This window comes from Oncorhynchus gorbuscha, linkage group LG04 (genome assembly GCF_021184085.1).
Source record: "Oncorhynchus gorbuscha isolate QuinsamMale2020 ecotype Even-year linkage group LG04, OgorEven_v1.0, whole genome shotgun sequence".
NCBI classification, from domain to species: Eukaryota; Metazoa; Chordata; class Actinopteri; order Salmoniformes; family Salmonidae; genus Oncorhynchus; species Oncorhynchus gorbuscha.
Genome location: NC_060176.1, coordinates 54,540,574 through 54,565,497, shown reverse-complemented (window position 1 = coordinate 54,565,497; position 24,924 = coordinate 54,540,574). Strand labels below are relative to the sequence as shown.

General features: G+C 45.7%; 1 protein-coding gene across 1 annotated transcript in view; it reads right to left on the bottom strand.

Moving 5' to 3' along the window:
- LOC124034307 (probable E3 ubiquitin-protein ligase HECTD4) overlaps positions 1-24,924 on the bottom strand; it is a 69,617-nt gene that overhangs the window by 33,609 nt on the left and 11,084 nt on the right. The window contains 38 exon segments of the mRNA XM_046347316.1: positions 1,524-1,693; positions 1,840-2,004; positions 2,214-2,396; positions 2,551-2,686; positions 2,834-3,036; positions 3,197-3,278; positions 3,384-3,573; positions 3,655-3,935; positions 4,052-4,205; positions 4,642-4,826; positions 4,998-5,144; positions 8,355-8,521; positions 8,634-8,778; positions 8,898-9,033; positions 9,200-9,366; positions 9,475-9,563; positions 9,640-9,744; positions 9,830-10,022; positions 10,135-10,380; positions 10,574-10,737; positions 11,037-11,261; positions 11,399-11,603; positions 11,721-11,821; positions 12,020-12,173; positions 12,418-12,542; positions 18,260-18,388; positions 18,505-18,625; positions 18,860-18,965; positions 19,088-19,158; positions 19,275-19,417; positions 20,350-20,585; positions 20,740-20,880; positions 20,973-21,086; positions 21,189-21,347; positions 22,468-22,660; positions 22,755-22,925; positions 23,043-23,181; positions 24,086-24,194. Of these exon segments, the coding sequence (XP_046203272.1) occupies positions 1,524-1,693; positions 1,840-2,004; positions 2,214-2,396; positions 2,551-2,686; positions 2,834-3,036; positions 3,197-3,278; positions 3,384-3,573; positions 3,655-3,935; positions 4,052-4,205; positions 4,642-4,826; positions 4,998-5,144; positions 8,355-8,521; positions 8,634-8,778; positions 8,898-9,033; positions 9,200-9,366; positions 9,475-9,563; positions 9,640-9,744; positions 9,830-10,022; positions 10,135-10,380; positions 10,574-10,737; positions 11,037-11,261; positions 11,399-11,603; positions 11,721-11,821; positions 12,020-12,173; positions 12,418-12,542; positions 18,260-18,388; positions 18,505-18,625; positions 18,860-18,965; positions 19,088-19,158; positions 19,275-19,417; positions 20,350-20,585; positions 20,740-20,880; positions 20,973-21,086; positions 21,189-21,347; positions 22,468-22,660; positions 22,755-22,925; positions 23,043-23,181; positions 24,086-24,194 (5,950 nt within the window).

Sequence of the window (24,924 nt, the reverse complement as noted above, 5' to 3'; positions counted from 1 at the left end):
ACCCCCTCTAAATAGTCTCGCTATTGTTATTTTACTGCTGATCTTTAACTACTTGTTACTCTTATTTGTATTTTTTTAACTGCATTGTTGTTCAGGGGCTTGTAAGCATTTCACTATTTTAGTCGGTGCATGTGACTAATAAAATGTTATTTGATTTTGATTTGATGCAAAGAAAACTACTAAAGGACACCAATAAGAAGAAGAGACTTGCTTGGCCAAGAAACAAGAGCAATGGACATTAGACCGGTGGAAATCTGTCCTTTCATCTGATGAGTCCAAATTTGAGATTTTGGGTTCCAACCTCTGTGTCTTTGTGAGACGTAGAGTAGGTGAACGGATGATCTCTGCATGTGTGGTTCCCACCGTGAAGCATGGAGGAGGAGGTGCGATGGTGCTTTGCTGGTGACACGGTCAGTGATTTATTTAGAATTCCAGGCACACTTAACCAGCATGGTGACCACAGCATTCTGCAGCGATACGCCATCCCATCTGGTTTGCGCTTAGTGGGTCTATCATTTGTTTTTCAACAGGACAATGACCCAAAACACCTCCTAGCTGTGTAAGGGCTATTTGACTAAGGAGAGTGAAGGAATGCTGCATCAGATGACCTGGCCTCCACAATCACACAATCTTATCCCAACAACTGCTGTAGAAACTTCTTCAAGACTGTTAGAAAAGCATTCCAGGTGACTACCTCATGAAGCTGGTTGAGAGAATGCAAAGAGTGTGAAAAGCTGTGAAGGCAAAGGGTGGTTACTTTGTATCTCAAATATATTTTGGTTTGTTCAACACTTTTTTTGGTTACTACATGATTCCATATATATGTGTTATTTCACATTCTAAGGTTTGTATCATTCAACTAAAGTTGACAAATAACTCTAAATCTAGTGTATTGGACCAGTTTCAAATGATGTATTTTACGCACAACATAACCACTTCATATGTGCACCTGCTCCGGAATGGGAAAAATATCCTTTAAGTTCAATTATATTGTTCTTACTATAAAATCATATAATATTAAATAAAGGCACAGAACTCATAGGCATGTTTTGTCTGCTAAATGAACAAGCAAGCATACAGCATGGTGCATAGCCAGATAACACACAGTTGGCCAACTCATATTCTGTTCATTCTTCATATCATAATGTTTCTTTAGACCTGCCTAAAATCAATAATGGATTTATTGTGATGTGTATATTATTAAATTGATTTAGACTTTTTTTAAATTAAGATGTTCCAAACGCGCCTTCAGCGGCTTGTATGCTGCTTGTATGCTGCTTGTATGCTGCTTGTATGCTGCTTGTATGCTGCTTGTATGCTGCTTGTATGCTGCTTGTATGCGTGGAGGCCTGGGAAAGCAAAACGTGTTTACGTTAATTAACGGTCAATTACCATGAGACCGGCACTCTTTTGCACGACAATAACCGGCAAAATGTCACGACCGCCAAAGCCCTAGTGCAGACACACACTTTTCGGAGCACAAAAACATTATGACCAAGATAATGTCCTCGATAGTGATTTACCTGGTCCTGATTTCAGCCAACAGGCGAACAGCAGCCATAACAGGACTGGAGCCATCTCCTGAGGCGGGGAGGGAGGAGTGGATGGACAGACTGCCCTCCTGTGGCAGAAGCATGGACTGTACCGCCTGCACCACCTTCTCTGTGATGGACAGCTTGTAGAGGGGCATCGCCTGGGAGAGAGAGAGGGGAAGGGGAGAGGGACAGGGATGAGAAGAGAACATTAAATTAGCCTACTAGCGAACATTAAAGCACTTTCATCATTTTCAGTCAAGTTACGTTATGCGTGTCTGACTTCCCTCACCCTCCCTGTTCTTACCTCAGAGCGGGGAGTGCAGAGGCGGGAGATGGGCACCGTCAGGATGTCTGAGGCCTTGCAGGCCTTCCTGTACTCGCAGGAAGGGAACTTCACCGTGGCAATGCCCTCCTGCTCGTTGATGGACATGACCACACCCACGCTGCCCAGCACTCCTTTACCCACCACCTGAGAGAGCAGAGGGACCATGATGAGAAACATGCACTGACCAATCACTGCTATAGCTCTTCCTGCCCACAGCACTGTTGGCCTGGTATAGTGTTGTAGGTACCCAGCATGTTAATTTCACCACAGAGACAGGTACAATGCATGTTGCTAAGGGTGTACTGCTAAGTCTTCTAATGGATCTATCAACTTGTGCTCCTCTCCTAACCAACCTGGACCTCTGAGCCAATCTTGATGGTCTCCTTGAAGCCTCCAAGGGCGCAGAGTGCCGCCACAGCCTGCCTGCCGATGGCCTGGAGTTTAGCCAGCTTCCTGCCGCTGCTGCTACCGTTCTCCAGGATGCTCTCAGCATACTTCCCCAGCTGTGGGATGAACATCAGTGCTCTGGACAGCACCTGGCACAGTCATCAGTAGTGGTAAGTCCATGTGTTATCACTATGATCTTCATATACAGTATATTCTTAGAATTACATGGCTCTAGCATCTGCAAGTAGACCTTAGAATGGCTGCAGCTGCCTCTAAAACCTACGCATTCTAATGGTGCTTTACCTTCTCTGCAGTGCTGGTCCAGATCTGGGCGGTGTTGGACTCAGGAGCTGTGAGCAGGCTGTGCAGCAGGGCGATGACCTCAGCAGCCATACTGTTGGCCACATGTCCACTGATGAAGGGCCTGATCGGGTCGGACCTGAACAGTGGAAGGAGAAAGGAGACCCGTTAGAACCGTTCTCCGCTCTGGTTAACTAGAACTAGTGTAGCAGATTCAATTCCACTGGTATTACGGTTATACAAAAGTAATAATATAAATCTTGCACAGGTTGAGTGTCACACCAACCTGGCCAGTTCAGAGTTCCTGTCCCGACACACAGCGGTCTGAGCGCTCTTCTTCTTGTCCCCCGTGGTGACTCCTCCAGCAGCCTCTGGGACCAGAGCCTCCACAGGCGGGCCCACGCTCACTATCAGCCCAGACTGGGCCCACTTATTGGCCTTCCTCAGGGCGGCAGCAGCCTCCTCTGTGATCACCTCACAGCTACCACTCTGGTGAGGTGAATGAGGAAGGAGCAGATCAGCCAGGAATAAATGTTATTATTCTTGAACATATGCCTTGACTAGGTTTAATTCTTCACTATTCTTCTTTCACTTGGTGACACCTCAATGACTTTTGCAGCCACATGAAAACTTTAAAAACAGGCCTGACCTTGGTCATGTCTCTATCCATCTTCACCACCTTCTCCATGTTGGCTCCAGTTCCAAGGCGGAACGGCCGGCCTTCTGAGCTGCTGCAGGCCACCAGGGAGGAAAAGCACAGGTGTCAGAGAGACTGCATGGTTGGTTTGGCACACATGAAGTTACAAGGTCTCAGGAGGTATTACGATGAGTCTTACCTGAGCAGTGGCTGTAGAACCTCATGAGAGGACTGGTCCTCCCGCTTGTGGATAAAGATGGACAGTTTGCCATCCACAGCCTCGCCCTCCTCCCCAGCGTCCTTATCTGACTTCAGGGTTCCCTTGGGGCTGGAGCGGCTCAGGCTGGTGTCTGGTTCTGAGGAGCTGGGGGAGAGCAGGGTCTGGCAACCTGGTGAGGGACACGGTGTTAGAGACAGCAGTCTAACAGAAGCCAGATATCTCATGACCAAAATGAAATAAAATGTCCTACCTGGTACTACGTAGTCAGCCAGCTTGGCCAGCAGCAGAGCGGCGATGCGCGAGGCGGGGTCGGTGGCGTCCTGCTGCTCAGCATCTAGGGTGTTGATGGAGTAGCTCCAGGCGGGCAGCGCCACGTTGCCACAGTCCTCTACACTCATCAGGGGCAGGGCAGCGCGGCACAGCTGCAGGATGATCAGCACCAGCTTGGGAGATGGCCGCTGGTCCAGCAGCAGAGACAGGAGCTTGGACACACAGGCTGGCTGGCTCAGGATAGCCTTCCCTATGTGGCTCCTGGAGGAACGCCAGACAATCATAGAAAATTAGAAGGCGGCAACGGTCATTTCACAAACACAGAACAAGAAGACTGACGGTGATGTGTATTTGACCTGTTGTTTGCTAGTGGTTACCTGGACAGGTCGTTGAGCAGGCTGAGGACGTCCTGCAGAGCATCGTTCCCTGCTGCCTGGTTCCCACAGCACTCTGTGGCTCTGACCAGGTGGTTGGTCAGCAGGCTGGACACCTGCCGGGCCAGACCTGAGTGCACCGCATCTGTTGAACCACCTTAAGAGAGGGGGAGAGGGATTTCTGCAGTAGTAAGAATTATCGCACACTGTACTCTCTGTAGAAAACACAGATGTGAGGTTGCATCCTAAAGTCTGATTATCTATATTCAAAGGTCATGAAAATACCAATATTTCCTCTGGTTTCTGAATTATTGGCCTAAAATCTACTTTTGCCAAGCTTGCCTAACTTTAACCTCCAACTATTCTTCTGTGTTTTGTCCTCACTTTGTTAGTAGACCCTGAAGACATGAAGACAGCCTTTCATACCTTCCTCTTTAGCTAAAAGGCACAGCGCACTATCAAGACATTGGAAACGTCTGGGTGAAAATGATTCTCATATGTTCTGCTTCAGCGTTGAGGTTCTCTTCATTTCTTGGAGTGGGCTACCCATTTCACAAGCTGATAAATTCCCCCAAAAAAACGATCTTGCATACCTTCCACCTTCTCCCACTCGATGCAGCGGTTGGCAAGCACCTGGAAGGCAGCCCAGGCCATGGTGGCCACCTTCTGCTTCTTGGTCTGCTTCTCATTGGAGCTGCAGTCCCTCTGGCCACTCAGGCTGCACAGGCGGTCCATGAGCTGGACCAGACCACTGCGCACCAGGCACTGCTCCTCACTCCTACAGGAACACATGGGCAGACGTGTGGGGGTTTAGAGAATGGAAATTCTAGGAAGTCAGTCATTTTTGGGTGCCAGGAGAATGAGGTGAATTGTTTGTTCCTGATAACAAACAAAGCCGTTTTCCAAGAGTAACACGAGGATTTCGGAAGATAGAGAATAATTGTCTTGCCTAGTATAGGGGATGGTGCAGAGCATGCCAATACTGTTGGAACAAGCGATGGGGAAGCGGGCACATAGTGACACTACAGACGTCATAGTCTCCCCAAAGGCCTCCTGCACCTGCTCCACCATTCCCCCACAGGTCAGCTCCTCGATCCTGCACAGAGGACACAGATACATTTAGAAAATTGAATTTATCCTGCATTATACACTAAAATACATTTGGATATTGGACAGGGCTTTCAGAATATTTTTTAACTTATGTACAACGGGCCCTCATTCATAGTAGTCACTAACGGATTACAATCATCTCCATTTACAGTAGGGCGAAGCACGAAGGTCACAGTCTCTCAATATTTATTATAGCACTAGAACCATTAGCCAAAGCTTTTAGGCTGCATCAGTCAAAGGGGTTACTATGGGAGGTTTGGAGAATAAACAACTGTTTTATGCAGACAATATATTACCATTAATGTCAGACCCGCCAACTCTCCATATTGCCTTTACTGGACCTAGTAAATATATTTTCATAGATAAAGGCAATGCCCCATCAAAACATTGTCTGAGAAGTGACCTCGTCAACTTGGGATTTCAATGGGTCCCTAAAAACCTAAAAGCTAAGAACTGGGATAATATATAAATGTCATTATGGGTTACGATACAGGTTAAACTCAATTACGTCATTAAACTCAATTACGTCATCAGCATGCTGTCCATGCCAGTCTGTACCTGTGGATGTAAAATTATTACTCCGGTTATTTGGGCCGGTAACACGGCCAGGATGAAACTAGTGAGATTTACAGGCAAAGACTGAGGAGTGAGGATTAAAGATGCCCAACATGAAATTATATCAAGAAGCCTTTTATAACTGCCCAAATATGCTTTCTTTATTGAGACCTCTTTATTGAGGCCAATGTAGGTGGACATGGAAGAACTTAATGCCCCATTTGGAGCATCAGATTATTTGAGTCAACAAAAAGGTGGCACTACAGAATGTCCCATACAAAAAAATATATGGAGTCAGATTCATAGGAGGAAAAAACAATGTCACCTTTCTTGACAAACTCTGCTTCGTTATAGAATAACCCTAAATTGAAAATAAGAGGACACGTGGTTTTCTGGAAAGATTGGTATAGAAAAGGGATAAAGAACATTACGTGTCTATATCAAGAACCTCTTTTGAACAACTAAGGAACAAGTAGATTTTACAGAAACAAAACTTTTGGCGATATCTCCAGCTTAGAGATTGTATGTTAAAGGATAGACAGAAAAACAAATTCCCTGTACATTCTAATATAAGTGTTAAGATAGAAATCCTCTGCAAATTACCACATACCGCAGGAACTTGTAAGGGCCTAAAGGTTGTATGGGAAAAATACTTTGAAGTTACATTTTGAGAGGAGGAATGGAACAAAAAAGTGCAACAGATGCTCCTCCCCGTGAGAGATGCCCAGTCCTCGCTGATTCTTCAATTTCATTCTTTAGAGTCTAAGACATTGGGGAAGGGAAAGGCGAAGCATGGCAAATGGAATTGTTTTAAGATTGTCATAATATGGGATCATTTAGCTATTTGATTTTGAGGACCCCTTTAGGTATATATTTTAGGGGGATCAAATATAGGTTTTGGCCTTCACTACGAAAGCCCATAGAAACGCATTGAATAACAAATTCATACATGGCAAAAAAAGACAGTAAAACACAATAATAATAATAAAAAGGTTGAAGTGATTGTCCTAAATCTACAAGATTTAGATATACACACACACACACACACACAGTTGAAGTCGGAAGTTTACATACACCTTAGTCAAATACATTTCAACTCAGTTTCACAATTCCTGACATTTAATCCTAGTAGAAATTCCCTGTTTTAGGCCAGTTAGGATCACCACTTCATTTTAAGAATGTGAAATGTCAGAATAATAGTAGAGAGAATGATTTAGTTTAGCTGTTATTTCTTTCATCACATTGTTACTGTTGTCTTTCGGCCATTTTGCCACAACATCGGAAATAAGCTTGGGGTCATTGTCCATTTCGAAGACCCATTTGCTACCAAGCTTTAACTTCCTGACTGATGTCTTGAGATGCTGCTTCAATATATCCACATAATTTTTCTGCCTCGTGATGCCATTTACTTTGTGAAGTGCACCAGTCCTTACTGCAGCAAAGCACCCCCACAACAAGATGCTGCCACCCCGTGCTTCAAGGTTGGGATGGTGTTCTTCGGCTTGCAAGCCCCCCTCTTTTTCCTCCAGACATAAATGGTCATTATGGCCAAATAGTTCTATTTTTGTTTCATCAGACCAGAGGACATTTCTCCAAAAAGTACGATCTCTGTCCCCATGTGCAGTTGCAAACCCTAGTCTGGCTTTTTTATGGCAGTTTTGGAGCAGTGGCTTCTTCCTTGCTCAGCGGCCTTTTAGGTTCTGTATATATAGGACTCGTTTTACTGTGGATATAGATACTTTTGTAATTGTTTCCTCCAGCAACGTCACAAGGGCCTTTGCTGTTGTTCTGGGATTGATTTGCCTTTTTCGCACCAAAGTACGTTCTTCTCTAGGAGACAGAACATGTCACCTTCCTGAGCTGTATGATGGCTGCGTGGTCCCATGGTGTTTGTACTTGCGTACTATTGTTTGTACAGATGAACGTGGTAACTTCAGGCATTTGGAACTTGCTCCCAAGGATGAACCAAACTTGTGGAGGTCAGACTTTTCTGAGGTCTAGGATGATTTCTTTGAATTTTCCCACGATGTCAAGCAAAGAGGCACTGAGTTTGAAGGTAGGCCTTGAAATACATCCACAGGTACACCTCCAATCGGAAGCTTCTAAAGCCATGACATAATTTTCTGGAATTTTCCAAGCTGCACAGTCAACTTAATGTAAACATCTGACCCAATGGAATTGTGATATAATCTGTCTGTAAACAATTGTTGGAAAAATTACTTGTGTCATGAGGAAGGAAAAGTATGCGCATGTAAACTTCTGACCCACAGGGAATGTGATGAAAGAAATAAAAGCTGAAATAAATAAATCATTCTCTCTACTATTATTCTGACATTTCACATTCTTAAAATAAAGTGATGATCCTAACTGACCTAAGACAGGGAATTTTTACTAGGATTAAATATCAGGAATTGTGAAAAACTGAGTTTAAATGTATTTGGCTATGGAGTATGTAAACTTCCGACTTCAACTGTATATTAATGTCTGTCAAGTTATTGTTTAGTGTTAATTATAATTCAATCGCATTGTTATATTGTGAAAGGAAACAATTATAATTGTAAAATAAATTCTCCCAAATGTAAACATACCATGAAGATATATTAATGGTGGGTTTGTGTGAGAGTGTGTGTCCATGCCTTACCTGGGCCCTCCCTGCAGCACCATGGTAACAGGTCCCACCAGGTGAGTGACCCCACCTACCCTGACTGCGGCAGTGAGCAGCTCCCTCATGTGAACGAGGGCCTGCTTCCTCGTGCTGCCCCGCCTCCACCGTGTCTGAGCCGCAGACAGGAAACTGCTGCTGGACACCTGGAGGAGGCAGAACTAGGGTAAAATATGAATAGACTCAACTTCTCTAATTGTTTGGCACCAAAAACACAGAATTCAATGTGCGGTGACTGTGGCGGACGGCTGCACTTACAGACTGGTCGGGCAAGGTCCCTATGAAAGCAAAGAGCTGCCCCAGCAGCACACTGTACGTTGGCTTGTCCCGGCTGTCCTCCATGGCTAGAGACTGCAGCAGGGTGAAGGAGCTGCTGCGGTGACTGGTGGGGTGGTGTCGCCTCCTGCAATAGAGAAGAATAACGTAGAGGGGTGAGTACTCTCTCAATCCATCATCAACTTAGTGTTGTTATGCTTGTGATACACTTTCTCTGTATCAAAGAGATTTTTGTGGACAGTGAACCTTTGGCTGCTGTGTGGGAACTCCAGGTCCTGGTTGGCGATCATCTCCAGGTCAGAGGGCGCAGACATGCTGCGCAGAAAGACTGGCTGCTTCACCCCGGGAACCACCGTCTTAGTGTCTGACACAGACTTACAGGCTGCCACACAACAACAAAAAGACAGAATCAGTCACCTCTATTTTATCAAACTACATCCAGGCAGCCAAAGTAAATCAGGAGAGGGGTACAGAGAAGCAGGTGTAAGCTAGGGAGGTGGAGTAGACTGGGGAGGTAGTTATGTAAGGAAGTGTAAGCTGAGGGGTACCTGGCGTGCCAGCAGGCGTGGTGTTCAGGCTCCTGCAGTGAGGAGCGATGGTGACGTGGAGCAGCAGCTCTGTGCGGTTCATCAGGCTCTTCACCAGGGATTTGGTTTTGGCCAGCGGCACACCACTCTTCAGGTGGACAGAGTTCACCTCCTGGAAGAACTTCTCCCTGTGGACAAACGTAGACCACAAACCAGAAGACAACGCGGAGGAAGAGATGTTAGTCTCAGCAGTCTTAACATTGGCATTGTCACGTGGCTCTTCTCCAATGTCTTACCTCAGTGTGAGGACAACATTTTCCAAATCACCCCAGTCCAGTGGGACCTCCTTTAGTGAACACAGCAATTCTAGTTCCTTCATTTTGTTCTGGGAAAACAAAAACTAATTATATTTGCTGAACAGTGTATAACTTTATGAGAATCGGAGGTGAAGCGATGTGTACCTCAAAGAAGTGATAGTCGTGGAAGAAAGGAGCATTGTTCTCCAGCTTTCCCTGCTGAGCTTCCTCCACCTCGTTCTGCCACTTCTGCTCCAGCTCTGCTACACTCTGATGGATGGCAAAAAAAACTCAGTTATACACACATACACACACACGGAGAGGGAAAAGCAGACTATAATAGCCACTTGTGTACCTGCAGCTGGCGCTCCATGGCGTTGATCTTCTTGAAAGTCTCGGCCATGATCTTACAGAGCAGGTCGTACTCCTCAGCGTGCTCCTCGCGGTACTGGAAGTTGACGAGTGACTGGAGAGCATCCACCAGCGTCAGGTGCTTTATCACACACGACACTATGACCTCCTCCATAACGTCTGGCCTGATCACCTCCCTGACACGGGCAAGTCAGAGAGAAAAGGGGGAGAGGATGGGCAGTAATGACTGGTTAAAATAGAATTGGAATGGCAGTTGAATATGTGGTATATATGGTCACCACCTCTTACTTGATGCTGGGACGAAACTGTGGTCGCCCCCTGCCGGACACCTCTCGGAGCCGGCTCATGATGCCTGGAGGCAGGCGGATGCGGGGCAGGTCAAAGTAGGCCCCAGGCATGAGGCCCGGGGGAGGGATGAGCACGTCAGAGGGGTAGGTGAACTCCCGGTCCTCCTCGATGGTGAGGGGTAGCGGAGAGGGACTGGGGGTTAGGGCTGGAGAGATGGCACCATTAGCTTCCACCTGCCATTGGCACCTGGAGGAAATGGATAGCATTTAGTCTCGGCTGTCCTGGTAACCGCTCTCTGCCATGGTGTCACCGGTGTTATTTTACTAGGGTGTTACTATTTAGTTGGTTATAGCTGTATATGATTGTGCTGCGACATTGCAGTGCATTCGTGCCATCTATAGTGTGTGCTCTGTATCATTCGCCATATATGCCGAGTCACCTTTGGAGCAGCTTGGAGCAGAGCAGGTCATGGCAGGCATCCTCCTCTCGGGTTACTTCAGGTCCGTTGTAGAGGATGCGGAGCATGGAGCAGGCCAGTACAGACAGACCCAACGCCAGGTCTGCCAGGAAGGGGAGACCCCCAGAGACATCCTCTGATGATTCCTGTAGCGGGAAAACAGAGACAGATTCTACGTAACAATGTCTGGGTGTGCATGTTAAACATGGCAGCAACATACTGTATTCACAACAGTGCAGTGATCTAACTCCACAGCTGTGTGTACCTGCACTCGGACAGTGCAGTGATCTAACTCGACAGCTGTGTGTACCTGCGCTCGGACAGTGCAGTGATCTAACTCCACAGCTGTCTGTACCTGCGCTCGGACAGTGCAGTGATCTAACTCCACAGCTGTCTGTACCTGCGCTCGGACAGTGCAGTGATCTAACTCCACAGCTGTGTGTACCTGCGCTCGGACAGTGCAGGAGAACCCCCACATGGCTTTGTCTGGGGTGTTGTGCTCGCGCCCACTCCTCATCTCAAAGGAGAACGTCACTGTGTCCCCCTCCACCTTGACCAGGTCTTTGGGCCAACCTGTCCCTAGGACACTACGACTGCCATAGCCCAGAGTGTTGCCTCCATACTCGGTCACCTTGCGACTGTTAGTGTTGGGCCCGGCATACATCACCAACTGGAACACCAGCGAGAAAAGACCAAGTCAATATCTTCCTCATAGAGCTTTGCAATGATAAACTAGATTAGACATGTTATGACATAGCTTTAACATGGAAATGTGATGTGGGGTGGAGAGGTGCAGGGATTGGTCACCTTGTCGTAGTCGTACTGTGAGGAGCAGCGGGAGTCGAAGCGCAGGTAGAGGCAGCGTGCCCCTGGGATGTGTACCGTCTCTTTGAACTTATAGTTGTCTCGCACTGGGTGGACCGTCTCCACCGTCTTCCCAGCAGCCCATGGGGCAGGGATCTTCAGGCCTGTCAGGAAGCCTGGCTCCTCCCGCTCATCTAAGATTCTAAAGCTGGAGTAGGACAGAGGAAGTCAGTAAGTCATCAGGGACAGAAACACAAACACACTTGGAAAACCAGGATTAAGGTCCTGATAAATCTTGCCTACAGAGGACCGTGTGTACTCTTACCGGTCATCATCAGCAGCAGGCGCCTTTTGGCCCAGCGGCCCTCCTACCAGTGGAATGCTGTCAGTGAAGAGAGGAGACTGGGTCTTCAACAGCAGAGCAGTCTGGGAAATAACCAGGAGAAACCCATATTATAAATATATATGCTAATTCTCCTTCCAAACTATCATCAACTTTCAATTAACAAGCACAACACGTCTACCCATCATCCACCACAGAAAGCAAAGACAGACAGACGTTCTAAACTAGAGAAGAATATCTACATTGAGGTGAGACGGGGGTGTTTGTTTGAGAGCCCCCACCTGGCTGGTATAGAGGACGAGCTGCACTAGCTGGGGCATGAGAGCGTCAGCCAGATTGAGTGTCTGCAGGTTGGGGTGCATCAGAGAGGTGAGCAGCACTGGCAGCAGGTGGCCCAGCATGGTGGCCTTGGTCATCTGCTCCAGGCCCTTCAGCCTGCGGACCGGAAGGTGAGAGGAAGAGGTGGGATGAGGAGAAGAGAGAAGTGGGATAAGAGGTATGTGGAAGAGAGTTCGAGGCAGACAGAGAGGGAAATGCATAGAAAGGGATTCATATGCATACAAGGGGAACATGCAGATACACAGACAAAAGGTCAAGAGAGTTAGGGGTAGGCATACAACACGTAAAATGACAAGTTGACAGGTAACAGGAAAAGCAATGGTAGAGGGGTGAGGGTCACCTGGTCTCTCGGTCAGTGATGTCACTGTTGATGAGAGTGGCGGTCACCTGCTGCAGGGTCTCCAGCACCTCGTCACAGCCCATCAGGATCTTGGTGGCCAGCGACAGGATGCTTGTCTGCAACTCCTGGGAACCACACACAGAGAAAAGGCAACGCTTCCGTAACAGTGCTAACTTTATTCTAACAGGAAAACGACCACACAACTAAACTGGTTTACAATCAACACTATAACAAATGTTAAACAAAAACAAGTTTAGGTGTTTGTAATAAAAAAGGGCTTACTGTTGAACATGCTAAATACAGTGGCTATGCTGTCATGATTTAATATCCTTGCTCTATTGCTGCAGAAACTGAGGCACAAGACAGAACGAGAGAGAGAGAGAGACGCAGAAAAACAGAGACGCAGAAAAACAGAGACGCAGAAAAAGGAGGGAGAGCGAGAGACAGAGAGAGAGACAGAGAGAGAGACAGAGAGAGAGACAGACAGAGACAGACAGAGACAGACAGAGACAGACAGAGACAGACAGAGACAGACAGAGACAGACAGAGACAGACAGAGACAGACAGAGACAGACAGAGAGAGACAGAGAGACAGAGAGAGACAGAGAGAGAGACAGAGAGAGACAGAGAGAGACAGAGAGAGACAGAGAGAGACAGAGAGAGACAGAGAGAGACAGAGAGAAAAAAGAGAGAAAAAAAGCAGAGAGAGAGAGAGACAGACAGAGAGAGACAGACAGAGAGAGACAGAGAGAAAAAAGAGAGAAAAAAAGGAGAGAGAGAGAGAGACAGACAGAGAGAGACAGAGAGAGAGAAAAAAAAAAGAGAGAGAGACACAAAGACAGAAAAAAAGGAGAGAGAGAAAGACACAAGACACAGAGACAGAAGGCTAGAGGTCATGATCAGATGAGCTTCTGCTTTTTTCAGCATTTTCTTTAAAAAAGATAGATTTAGATAAATTTGATTTTTTGTCAGGAACATATACAGGATGCTACCCTCTACACCATAACCTTCACTCCAAATCAAAACTCAAAACCTACAACCTGATTTGGGATGGAATTACAGAATCACCTGGAAGGTTTTCAACTACCAATGATTATTATTCTATACAGCAAATTCTCTGGAAAACAACAGAAACCTGAAAACACCATCCAACCTGGAACTGAGTGAGTAATGTTTAGTCTGAAACTATATTTTATTTCCAAAAGCCAAGAAGAAAAATATACTACATTACTTTATAAGGACTGAACGCTAACATAATTCTGCCAAGCTTGATACAGCTTCAATTAGCACTGACGTGAGAGGTGTCAAAGCTCTTTAGCCCAACAATGGCAGGAGAGTCAAATAGTCTACTCCAACCAAATGGAGAGGCCTTAGAAGCTGCCTCCTGCTGTTCAGATGTAATTAAAATACAGTACTCTTATGTATGTAAAGAATGATAAGGCAAGAAAAGATGACAAAATGAAGCTCCTTATGGAAAATCAAGAGACACTTTTTGCTGACAATTACAAAAATGGGAATATCAGCAACCTTATCTTCCACACAAACCATCCCCTGGCACGGCACAGCGCTATATTAGCACACTACCCCTTTGTTAAGAGAGGGGGTGTTATAACAAGGGGTGGAAACTCTGAGTCCGCTAATATAAATCTCTATAAGTCTGGAACAGTAATGGTACAGGGCAACCCCAAACAGTTTCAGCTGGACTTTCACCTTATCAAAAAATTAGACCAGCAGGTGAAGCTCTACCTTGAGAAAGATACCCCCACCCCGAGAGGGTCAGACCAGACCTCTTCATTACATAACCCCACAGACGAGCCACCACCAGCGAAAAGTCAACCTCCCAGCACAGAGTACTACCCTCTCATTGAAATGAAGGATACATTTACCCAGCTGGAGGTAAGGCAGGTGGAGCTGGAACATCAGGTGATTACACTCCAGACAGCACAGACCCAGACAACAGTCCAGCACAACAACACTCTCTTCACCAGACCCGGAGTGCTGGAGGTGGAGAGAGACACATCTGCACTCAGGACAAAGGTGAGACAACTTCAACAGGAGAAAGAGCAGGAGTAGAACAGAGCACTAGAGGAGAGGATCAGATCGCTGGAGGAGAGGTCGAGGGGGATGGCGTGTGACAGAGAACAATCCACTAGAGAGGTGGCCACCCCCCGCAGAGAAGCCAGCAGAACAGCCCACCTCAGCACCCGACAAAAGTCTCGACACCACAGCAGAACAGTCCACACCAGACACTGACCAGAGTCTACATCACAGCAGAACAGACAAATGAAGAACCCCAAGCCCAGCGGCACTCATGTCCTCCTGTGTGCTACCTATATCCCCCCACTAGAATCCCCCTACTTTAATGAAGACAGCTTCTCCATCCCGGAGGGGGAAATCAATCATTTCCAGTCCCAGGGACATGAACTACTCTGTGGTGATCTAAATGCCAGAACTGGACAAGAACCTGACACCCTCATGACACAGGGGGAAAAACACCTGCCTGCAGGTGACAGCATTTCCTCCCCCATATGCCCCCCTAGGCACAACTATGACAACATAACCAATAAAAACAGGTCACAACTCCTGCAGCTCTGTCGCACGCTGGGTGTGTGCATAGTCAATGGTAGGCTTCGAGGGGACTCCTATGGTAGGTACACCAAAAGCTCATCTCTTGGCAGTAGTACTGTAGACTACTTTATCACTGACCTCAACCCAGAGTCTCAGAGCGTTCAGTCAGCCCACTGACACCGCTATCAGACCACAGTTAACAGTCACCCCACTGACACCCCTATCAGACCACAGCAAAATCACAGTCTACTTGAACAGAGCAATATTCAGTCATGAGGCATCAAAGCAAAAGGAACTGACTAACATTAAGAAATGCTATAGATGGAAGGAATGCAGTTTGGAAACCTACCAAAAAACAATTAGGCAACAACAAATTCAATCCCTTTTAGACAATTTCCTGGGTAAAACGTTCCACTGTAATAGTGAAGGTGTAAACTTGGCATTAGAAAATCTTAACAGTATATTTGACCTCTCAGCTTCCCTATCAAAACTAAAAATATCAAATAGAATATCGAAGAAAATGAACAACAATGAAAAATGGTTTGATGAAGAATACAGAAATCTAAGAAAGAAATTGAGAGACCTATCCAACCAAAAACAGAGAGGCGGAAAACCTGAGTCTACGCCTTCACTATGGTGAATCACTAAAACAATACAGAAATACACTACGGAAAAAGAAGGAACAGCACGTCAGAAATCAGCTCGATGTAATTGAAGAATCCATAGACTAACCACTTCTGGGAAAATTGGAAAACACTACACAAACAACACAAAGAATTATCTATCCAAAATGGAGATGTATGGGGTAAACCACTTCTCCAATCTTTTTGGATCTATAACAAAGAATAAAGAGCATAAACATATACAGGATGAAATACCAATCTTAGAATCAACTATTAAAGACTACCAGAACCCACTGGATTCTCCAATTACCTTGAATGAGCTACAGGACAAAATAAAAACCCTCCAACCCAAAAAGGCATGTGGTGTTGATGGTATCCTTAATGAAATAATCAAATACATAGACAACAAATTCCAATTGGCTATACTAAAACTCTTCAACATCATCCTTAGTTCTGGCATCTTCCCCAATATTTGGAACCAAGGACTGATCACCCCAATCCACAAAAGTGGAGACAAATTTGACCCCAATAACTACCGTGGGATATGCGACAACAGCAACCTTGGGAAAATCCTCTGCATTATCATTAACAGCAGACTCGTACATTTCATCAATGAAAACAATGCACTGAGCAAATGTCAAATTGGCTTTTTACCAAATTACCGTACAACAGACCATGTATTCACCCTACACACAACCTAATTGACAACCAAACAAACCAAAACAAAGGCAAAGTATTCTCATACTTTGTTGATTTCAAAAAAGCCTTCGACTCAATTTGGCATGAGGGTCTGCTATACAAATTGATGGAAAGTGGTGTTGGGGGTAAAACATACGACATTATAAAATCCATGTACACAAACAACAAACAAATTTCTTCCCACAGGGCCGTGGGGTGAGACAGAGATGCAGGTTAAGCCCCACCCTCTTGAACATATATATCAATGAATTGGCACGGGCACTGGAAAAGTCTGCAGCACCCGGCTTCACCCTACTAGAATCTGAAGTTAATGTCTACTGTTTGCTGATGATCTGGTGCATCTGTCACCAACCAAGGAGGGCCAACAGCAGCACCTAGATATTCTGCACAGATTCTGCCAGACCTGGGCCCTGACAGTAAATCTCAGTAAGACCAAAATAATGGTGTCCCAAAAAAGGTCCAGTCGCCAGGACAACACATACAAATTCCATCTAGACACCATTGACATAGAGCACACAAAAAACTATACATATCTTGGCCTAAACATCAGCGCCACAGGTAACTTCCACAAAGCTGTGAACGATATGAGAGACAAGGCAAGAAGGGCATTCTATGCAATCAAAAGGAATATAAAATTCAACATACCAATTAGGATCTGGCTAAAAAGACTTGAATCAGTCAGAGCCCATTGCCCTTTATGGTTGTGAGGTCTGGGGTCCACTCACTAACCAAGAATTCACAAAATGGGATAAACACCAAATTGAGACTGCATGCAGAATTCTGCAAAAAATTCCTCCGTGTACAACGTAGAGCACCAAATAATGCACGCAGAGCAGAATTAGGTCGATACCAACTAATTATCATAATCCAGAAAAGAGCCGTTAAATTCTACAACCACTTAAAAGGAAGCGATTCCCAAACCTTCCATGACAAAGCCATCACCTACAGAGATAAAGTCTGGTCCTGGGGCTCTGTTCACAAACACACCCCACAGGACAGCAGCACAATTAGACCCAACCAAATCATGAGAAAACAAAAGGTAATTACTTGACATTGGAAAGAATTAACAAAAGAAACAGAGCAAACTACAATGCTATTTGGCCCTAAACAGAGAGTACACAGTGGCAGAATACCTGACCACTGTGACTGACCCAAACTTAAGGAAAGCCTTGAATATGTACAGACTCAGTGAGCATAGCCTTGCTTATTGAGAAAGACCGCTGTAGGCAGACATGGCTCTCAAGAAAAGACAGGCTATGTGCTCACTGCCCACAAAATGAGGTGGAAATTGAGCTGCACTTCCTAAACTGCTGCCCAATGTATGACCATATTAGAGAGACATATTTCACTCAGATTACACAGATCCACAAAGAATATCTACTGGGTGAAATTCCACAGTGTGACATCACAGGAGCAAGATTTGTGACCTGTTGCCACAAGAAAAGGGCAACCAGTGAAGAACAAACACCATTGTAAAAACAACCCATATTTATTTTCCCTTGTGTACTTTAACCATTTCTACATTGTTACAACACTGTATATAAAATATGACATTTGTAATGTCTTTATTGTTTTGAAACTTCAGTATGTGTAATGTTTACTATAAATGTGTATTGTTTATTTAACTTTTGTATAATTATCTACCTCACTTGCTTTGGCAATGTTAACACATATTTCCCATGCCAATACAGCCCCTTGAATTGAAATGAGACAGAGAGACAGAGAGACAGAGAGACAGAGAGACAGAGAGACAGAGAGACAGAGAGACAGAGAGACAGAGAGACAGAGAGACAGAGAGACAGAGAGACAGAGAGACAGAGAGACAGAGAGACAGAGAGACAGAGAGACAGAGAGACAGAGAGACAGAGAGACAGAGAGACAGAGAGACAGAGAGACAGACACACACACCACATGGACAGACAGCAGTAGGGATATTTAAAAGGGGTGTTTACCTGTACCTTCATTGTTTCCCCTTGTAGGGAGCTGTCACTGTCGTCATTGTCGTCGGGGCGTATCAGAACAGTGTTGCTAAGCAGGTGGTTCTGAACGGCCATGAGGTAGCGCAGGCTTGATGAGGCCACCTGGTAGAGGGGAAGGAGGGAGGGGGACTAAAAGTCAGTATGGAACAGCTAACACACTTCATCTACTGCTGATTGCTAAACAGACAGTCTGACCAGACAAAGCCAAATACACATACTGGCACAGTGGAGAGGAGCTTCTGGAAGTCATCCCTTGCGACAGTCTGACATTTAGTGATAAGAAGGCAGGATTCACGGACAACGGTCTTCAGGATGCAGTGCAGGAGTTCATCACTTAGTCTGGAGGGGAAACACAGGCGAGATAATGAGAGTGATTCAGCTGAACAACCCTGTTATACCAGAGAGCAGAGTCATATTGCATTATTATTCATCATGGCTACATTTTATGGCATCAGGTTACTCAGTGAAACCACTCAGCTCTGGTTAGGGGAGGAATTGAGAGTTATTTTTCAAGCAGTAATACATGACATTGGAAAAACTGTTGAGAAAATGTCTGCAAAAGCTGGACTCTACCTGTAGTGGTCATCTTCGTCGCTCCCAAATCTATTTTTCTGCAGCTGGTCAGCCAGGTTGGTGAGGATGACATCACGGAGCTGAGACAGACCACTGTTCCTCTCCCCTGAAGATCACACACACAACTCCTTCAATACTTCCAGTGTATCAGATATTTGAGATACACACTCTAATCATGTTTGTGTTAAGAGTGTTCATAAAACCCAACGAGTAGGTCGCAACTATCACCTTCTGTCAGGACCAGCCTCAGCAGGCTGCTGAGTTCAGACTCCCCCTGATACAAAGTATTCAAACCCGAGCTATAGAGAGGAATGGATAGACAGACAATGACAGTAGGTGTCAATCACATCTGTAAGATCATGTCTTTACGTGTGTCCTGTGTTTATGGTTTTGTTCTGTACGGAGTTGTGTTTACCTGATAGCCAGGCACACTTCTCCCTGGATCTCTGGTCCGATCTGATCCACAGGAGCCATGAGCAGCTGCCACAGGAGCAGACCTGAACGCCGCACGCTCTCCCTGTTCTGCTCCGACTGAGGGTTGAAGAACCTGAACACCACCTGAACGGCAAACACCAATGTGTAAAAATGAATGATTTAGACATCAGTTGGACTCCATGTAGCATCATAGCAGCACAGGGGTCTTAAAACTGAACTTGTCAAGGGACACCGGCAACCCAGGGACCCAATCATTCATTAGCTAATCAAAACAATAAATGAATAAAATCACGTCTTGTCTTATCAGTGATAATGGCAAGGAGAAGTAACCAATATGATGTATTATTTGGACCTCCCCATATTATAAATTGGAAGAGGAAGTGTACTCTACCCTAGCCTATTAGCTAGAAAGGTAACTCCAAACACATTTTCACTAATATCAGCTGTTCAGCTGTTTGAACAAAGTTTAACCATGCGTTGGCAAAATTAATGGAAAAGTCATGAAAGCTGACCAGCACCAGCCATTTGCCACACTGGTAGCCTATTCATGGGAGATTTTTCAACACCTGTGTCAGATACTCCAGCGAGAGTAATTTGCTCATATGGATAAACTGTATTGTATACTACACCACTGACTGTTAAACAGCCAACTCCAGTACATTACAGGCTGCTGCATATAGACATAGATTAGAAATCACTGGCCACTTTAATAATGTCTTGGTATCTGGCATTACTCATCTCATATGTATAAACTGCACTCTATACTTTTCTACGGTATCTTAATCACTTTAATTGTGTGTAAATATGGCATCGCCCATCTCATATGTATATACTGTATTCTATACTACGCCACTGTATCGGAGTCCAATGCCACTCTGACATACGTATATATTCTTAATCCATTCCTTACTTAGATTTACGTGTATTTTGGGTATATGTTGTGAAAATGTTAGATATTACTGCACTGTCGGAGCTAGAAGTACAAGCATTTTGCCACACTCACAATAACATCTGCTAAACACGTGTATGTGATCAATTCTCCAGCTCCACTGTACCTGGAACACCACCAGGATGCAGCGGATGATGCAGGTGTCCCTGTTGACCATGGCTTTCTCCATGATGTCGCAGATGCTGCTGAAGTGGCGAGCCTCGATGGGGTGCTGCTTGCCCATGAGGGCGCCCAGGGGAAAGCTGCTGCTGCTGGCTGCCAGAAGGTTGAGCTGGTGGATGCACATGGCGCCCACATGGTGAAGCAGCTGGTTGATCACCTCTCCGGTGGCCACGGTCTCCTCTGCAGCAGGGAGCGAGGGGTAAGTCAACTCTTAACGGTATGATTTGACTTAAAAGGAAGAAGCTGGTTGAGACACTCTTCAGCCTATAATTCTGCAGCACATAATTTGAGGTCAGCATTGTTTTCTAAACAAGAGTAAAACTGTTTTGGTTACCTTTGGGTTCCTTGATGACATGACTGACGCCAAGCCTATGGCACACGTGATGGAAGGCCTGGTTGCCAGGGTTAGACCACTGGTCCATGTAGTCACTGGAGCAGCTCCAGATTAAGTTGTTGAGGGAGTCATAGCAGGCTCCTACAACACAAATGTCACAAGGTCTACTTTGAGAACGGTGCACTTATCTAGAAATACATTTTAAAAAGCCAAATTCCTGAACAGGAGCTTACCCAGCCCTGCCACCTGGGCCCCCCTGCCTAGAGAACTGCCAGGTGCATCAATGAGATCTGCCCGGCTACTGAACTGACCGTCAACTAGGTTGAATGCCAGACTGGATGAGAGGACTGGTCGGGGGAAACAAAGGAAAACAGTCAACAAATATACCAAAAGGAGACTTGCCTAAAACACAACAGAGAAAAACAGTGGCGAGGAACATCTGCTCTTACTCTTCAGGGAGGACAAGCCGCTGGTCCCTCCAAACAGGGAGCGTGTGGCAGAGCTGCCAGACACTCCGGGCGGAGATGCCAGCATCACCAGGGACGTCCCACACACATACATGGGAGTCTTCCTCAGTGTCTTTAGAGGGAGGCCACAGCTAGTGTTTACTGCTGTGGAAGAGGAGCACAGACATGAGGGATGTGAAATGTGAATCGCACAATGAGCAATGTGATGAGGATAATGAAGATTCAATCATATTTTTCACTGCCTGGATATCACACATTTAACTGGGGGTGATACAAAAACTGTTGTGTTAGTGCCTTCAGGAAGTATTCACACCCCGTGACTTTTTCCACATTTTGTTGTGTTCGTCGGAATTTCAAATAGATTCAATTGAGATGTCGTCACTGGCCAACACCCCATAATGTCAAAGTGGAATTTTGTTTTTCGCAATCTGTACAAATTAATTATAAATTAAAGGCTGAAATGTCTTGAGTCAGTAAGAATTCAACAACTTTGTTATGGCAAGCCTAAATACGTTTAGGAATAAAGATTTGCTTAACAAGTCACATACTAAATTGTTTAATAATAGTGTTTAACATGATTTCTGAATGACTACCTCATCTCTGTACCCCACACATACAGGTAATTGTAAGGTCCCTCAGTCAAACACAGATTCAACCACAAAGACCAGGGAGGTTTTCCAAGGCCTCGCAAAGGGACCCTATTGGCAGATAGGTAAAAATAATCAGACATTGAATGTCCCTTTGAGCATGGTGAAGTTATTTGTAACACTTTGGATGGTGTATCAATACACCCAGTCACTACAAAGATACAGGCGTCCTTCCTAACTCAGTTGCCGGAGAGGAAGGAAACCGCTCAGGGATTTCACCACGAGGCCAATGGTTTCCAGCTAGAGTTTAATGGCTGTGATAGGAGAAAACGGAGGATGGAGCAACAACATTGTAGTTACTCCATAATACTAACCTAAATGACAGTGAAAAGGAGAAACCTGTACAGAATAAAAAATATTCCAAACCATGCATCCTGTTTGCAACAAGGCACTAAAGTAATACTGCAAATAATGTGGCAAAGCAATTACCTTTTTCTCTTGATTACAAAGTGTTATGTTTGGGGCAAATCCAATAGATTACCGAGTACCACTTGCAATATTTTCAAGCATAGTGATGGCTGCATCATGTTATGGGTATGCTTTAAATTGTTAAGGACTGGGAGTTTACAGGGTAAAAAAAAGGTTTATATATCTAAATAGTGTGAGGTCATTACCAGACTGCTCCTCCTTGACAGTGTTGGTGATGGCAGAGCCGGTGAGAGCGGCAAGCGTTGCGGAGTGGGAGGCGCGAAAGCGTGACATGCGGCTCAGCAGCAGCTCGTTCAGACACTTGGACGACTCGCCCTCCTTTCGTATCAGGATCACTCTCTCCTGCAGGACGTCTGCCACACACAATCCTGTCTCTGTCTGCACCAGAGGGAGGAGGGAGAGAGGGGTGAGAGATGGGAAGGAGGGAGAGCCTTGTTGAGCATGGTCGAAAGGCTTGGAGAAACATCCTCACCGATAGCTGAAAGACATCCATGAAGACCGAGTGGCCTTTCTGGGTCTTCTCGTTGAGGCTGGCAGGAGACCACACCCAGTACAGGTAGGTTCCATCTGAGCACAGGTGCAGCGTGGACATGCTGCTGCCCACGGGGAAGTGGTGGGCTGGCATGAGAACGACCTGGCACACCTGAGACAGGTAGAAAGGTCAGTCTTTTGGAAGAGATACAGTACTGGATCACCCAATGTGTGGTGCTGGACTGAGTTAGTGTAATTGAGGCCTGTTGCTAGGTGCCAGCTGCTGTACCTGCAGGGTGAAGGGGTCGATGACCTGGCACAGCTGATGAGGCTTGGCATCAAAGGAGGCGGAGCGGTGAAGAAGGCGGCCACTGCTGAACACCACCCAGCCGGGCTCCAAGTCCTCATTCCGACAGTACACAAACCCCCTGCACAAACACACAAAATAATGATCTCCATTTCCACTGATATTTTGCTCAAAAAGTGAAATAAATCAGAGGGGGAATATAGTAGGGCAGAGGGGTTTTTAAGTTCAGGTCAGGAGGAGGGAACAGGAGAGTTAAAACAGGACATGAGGTAGCCCGATGGCTCCCTACTTATATGTACAGTATATACACTACATGTCAAAAATATGTGGACATCCCTTCAAATTAGTGAAATCTGCTATTTCAGCCACACCCGTTGCTGACAGGTGTATAAAATCGAGCACACAGCCACGCAATCTCCATAGACAAACATTGGCAGTAGAATGGCCGTACTGAAGAGCTCAGTGACTTTCAACGTGGCACTGTCATAGGATGCCAATCTTCCAACAAGTCAGTTCGTCATATTTCTGCCCTCGTCAACTGTAAGTGCTGTTATTGTGAAGTGGGAGTCTCGGAACAACAAAGCAAAGTCCATACAGAAAATGGTTTGTCGAGATCGGTGTGGAAGAACTTGACAGGCCTGCAGAGTCCTGACCTCAATCCCATCGAACACCTTTGGAATGAATTGGAACACCGACTGCGAGCCAGGCCTAATCGCCCAACATCAGTGCCCGACCTCACTAATGCTCGTGGCTGAATGACAGTGAACCCCTGCACATCGACTCTGTACTGGTACCTCGTGTAAATAGAAAAGTTATCGTTACTCATTTATTCCTCATGTTATTATTTTTCTATTAGTTCTCAATTTCTCTCTCTGCATTGTTGGGAAGGGCCCGTAAGCATTTCACTGTAAGTCTTCACCTGTTGTTTACGAAGCATGTGACAAGTAAAATTGGATTTGAGGGTATTTTAAGTGAGGCACTCTCACTCTTTCTCTCTGCAGATATAGGCAGGGGTGTCATGTTACCTCAGTGTCCCATGCAAACCGGAGCCCAGCTTGCTGATCCCTCTCCCAAAGGAGTTAGTGGTGTAGAGATAGAGCCCATCTGTGGCCAGGCAGCGCCCTAGGTCTGTGTCTGCAACAGCAGGGAGGATATAGACAGAGTGAGGAACAGCAGAAGAGGGGGAGACAAATGGAAGGGGGAGCAAAACAAACAGGAACGGAGGGGAGAGGGAGGACAGTATAGAGAAGAGGGGATAACAGGAGAAGGGGTGTGATTAAGCTACTGAAAGATAGCATAGTAAGTGTACACATGGTCTCACACACCCGCAGCATTGGCCAAACAGATTCAAAGGAGACTAGTCAGCCAATCAACAAGGTAGGGAAAAATACTTTTGGCTGAACCTGCCTGTAGTTTGCACTTGGCAGGTGAGAGGGATAAGCCCCTCAGCCCACAGCCTGCCAGCTCTACTAGATTCTTTAGCTGCCATTTCTCTGCCTCTCAACTGGCTTCCTATAGGAGAGCTGATGAGGTCCTATCACCTTACAGGGCTCTCCAAGGTCAGCCCATCGATTGGAGGAAACAAGCCATCACCCACCCTCCCTCTTTCTCCCTCAAACTTCTGCTAGTCATTACCCTGCCCTATAACCAACACATGATGCCCTCCTCAGAAGACTCAGCCAATGAGACAGAAGGATGACTCCATGTCTGCCCTTGGCTTAATGTTGGGAGTACTAAGTGGCTCCAGACAAAGGATCAAATAGAAATGATCTAGAGGTGAATGAATAAATCATCATCCAAGTGAGAGGAAGGATTATCAGAGCCAACAGGACTTAGGCTGGTTGCTGTTATCACCAGAACACTA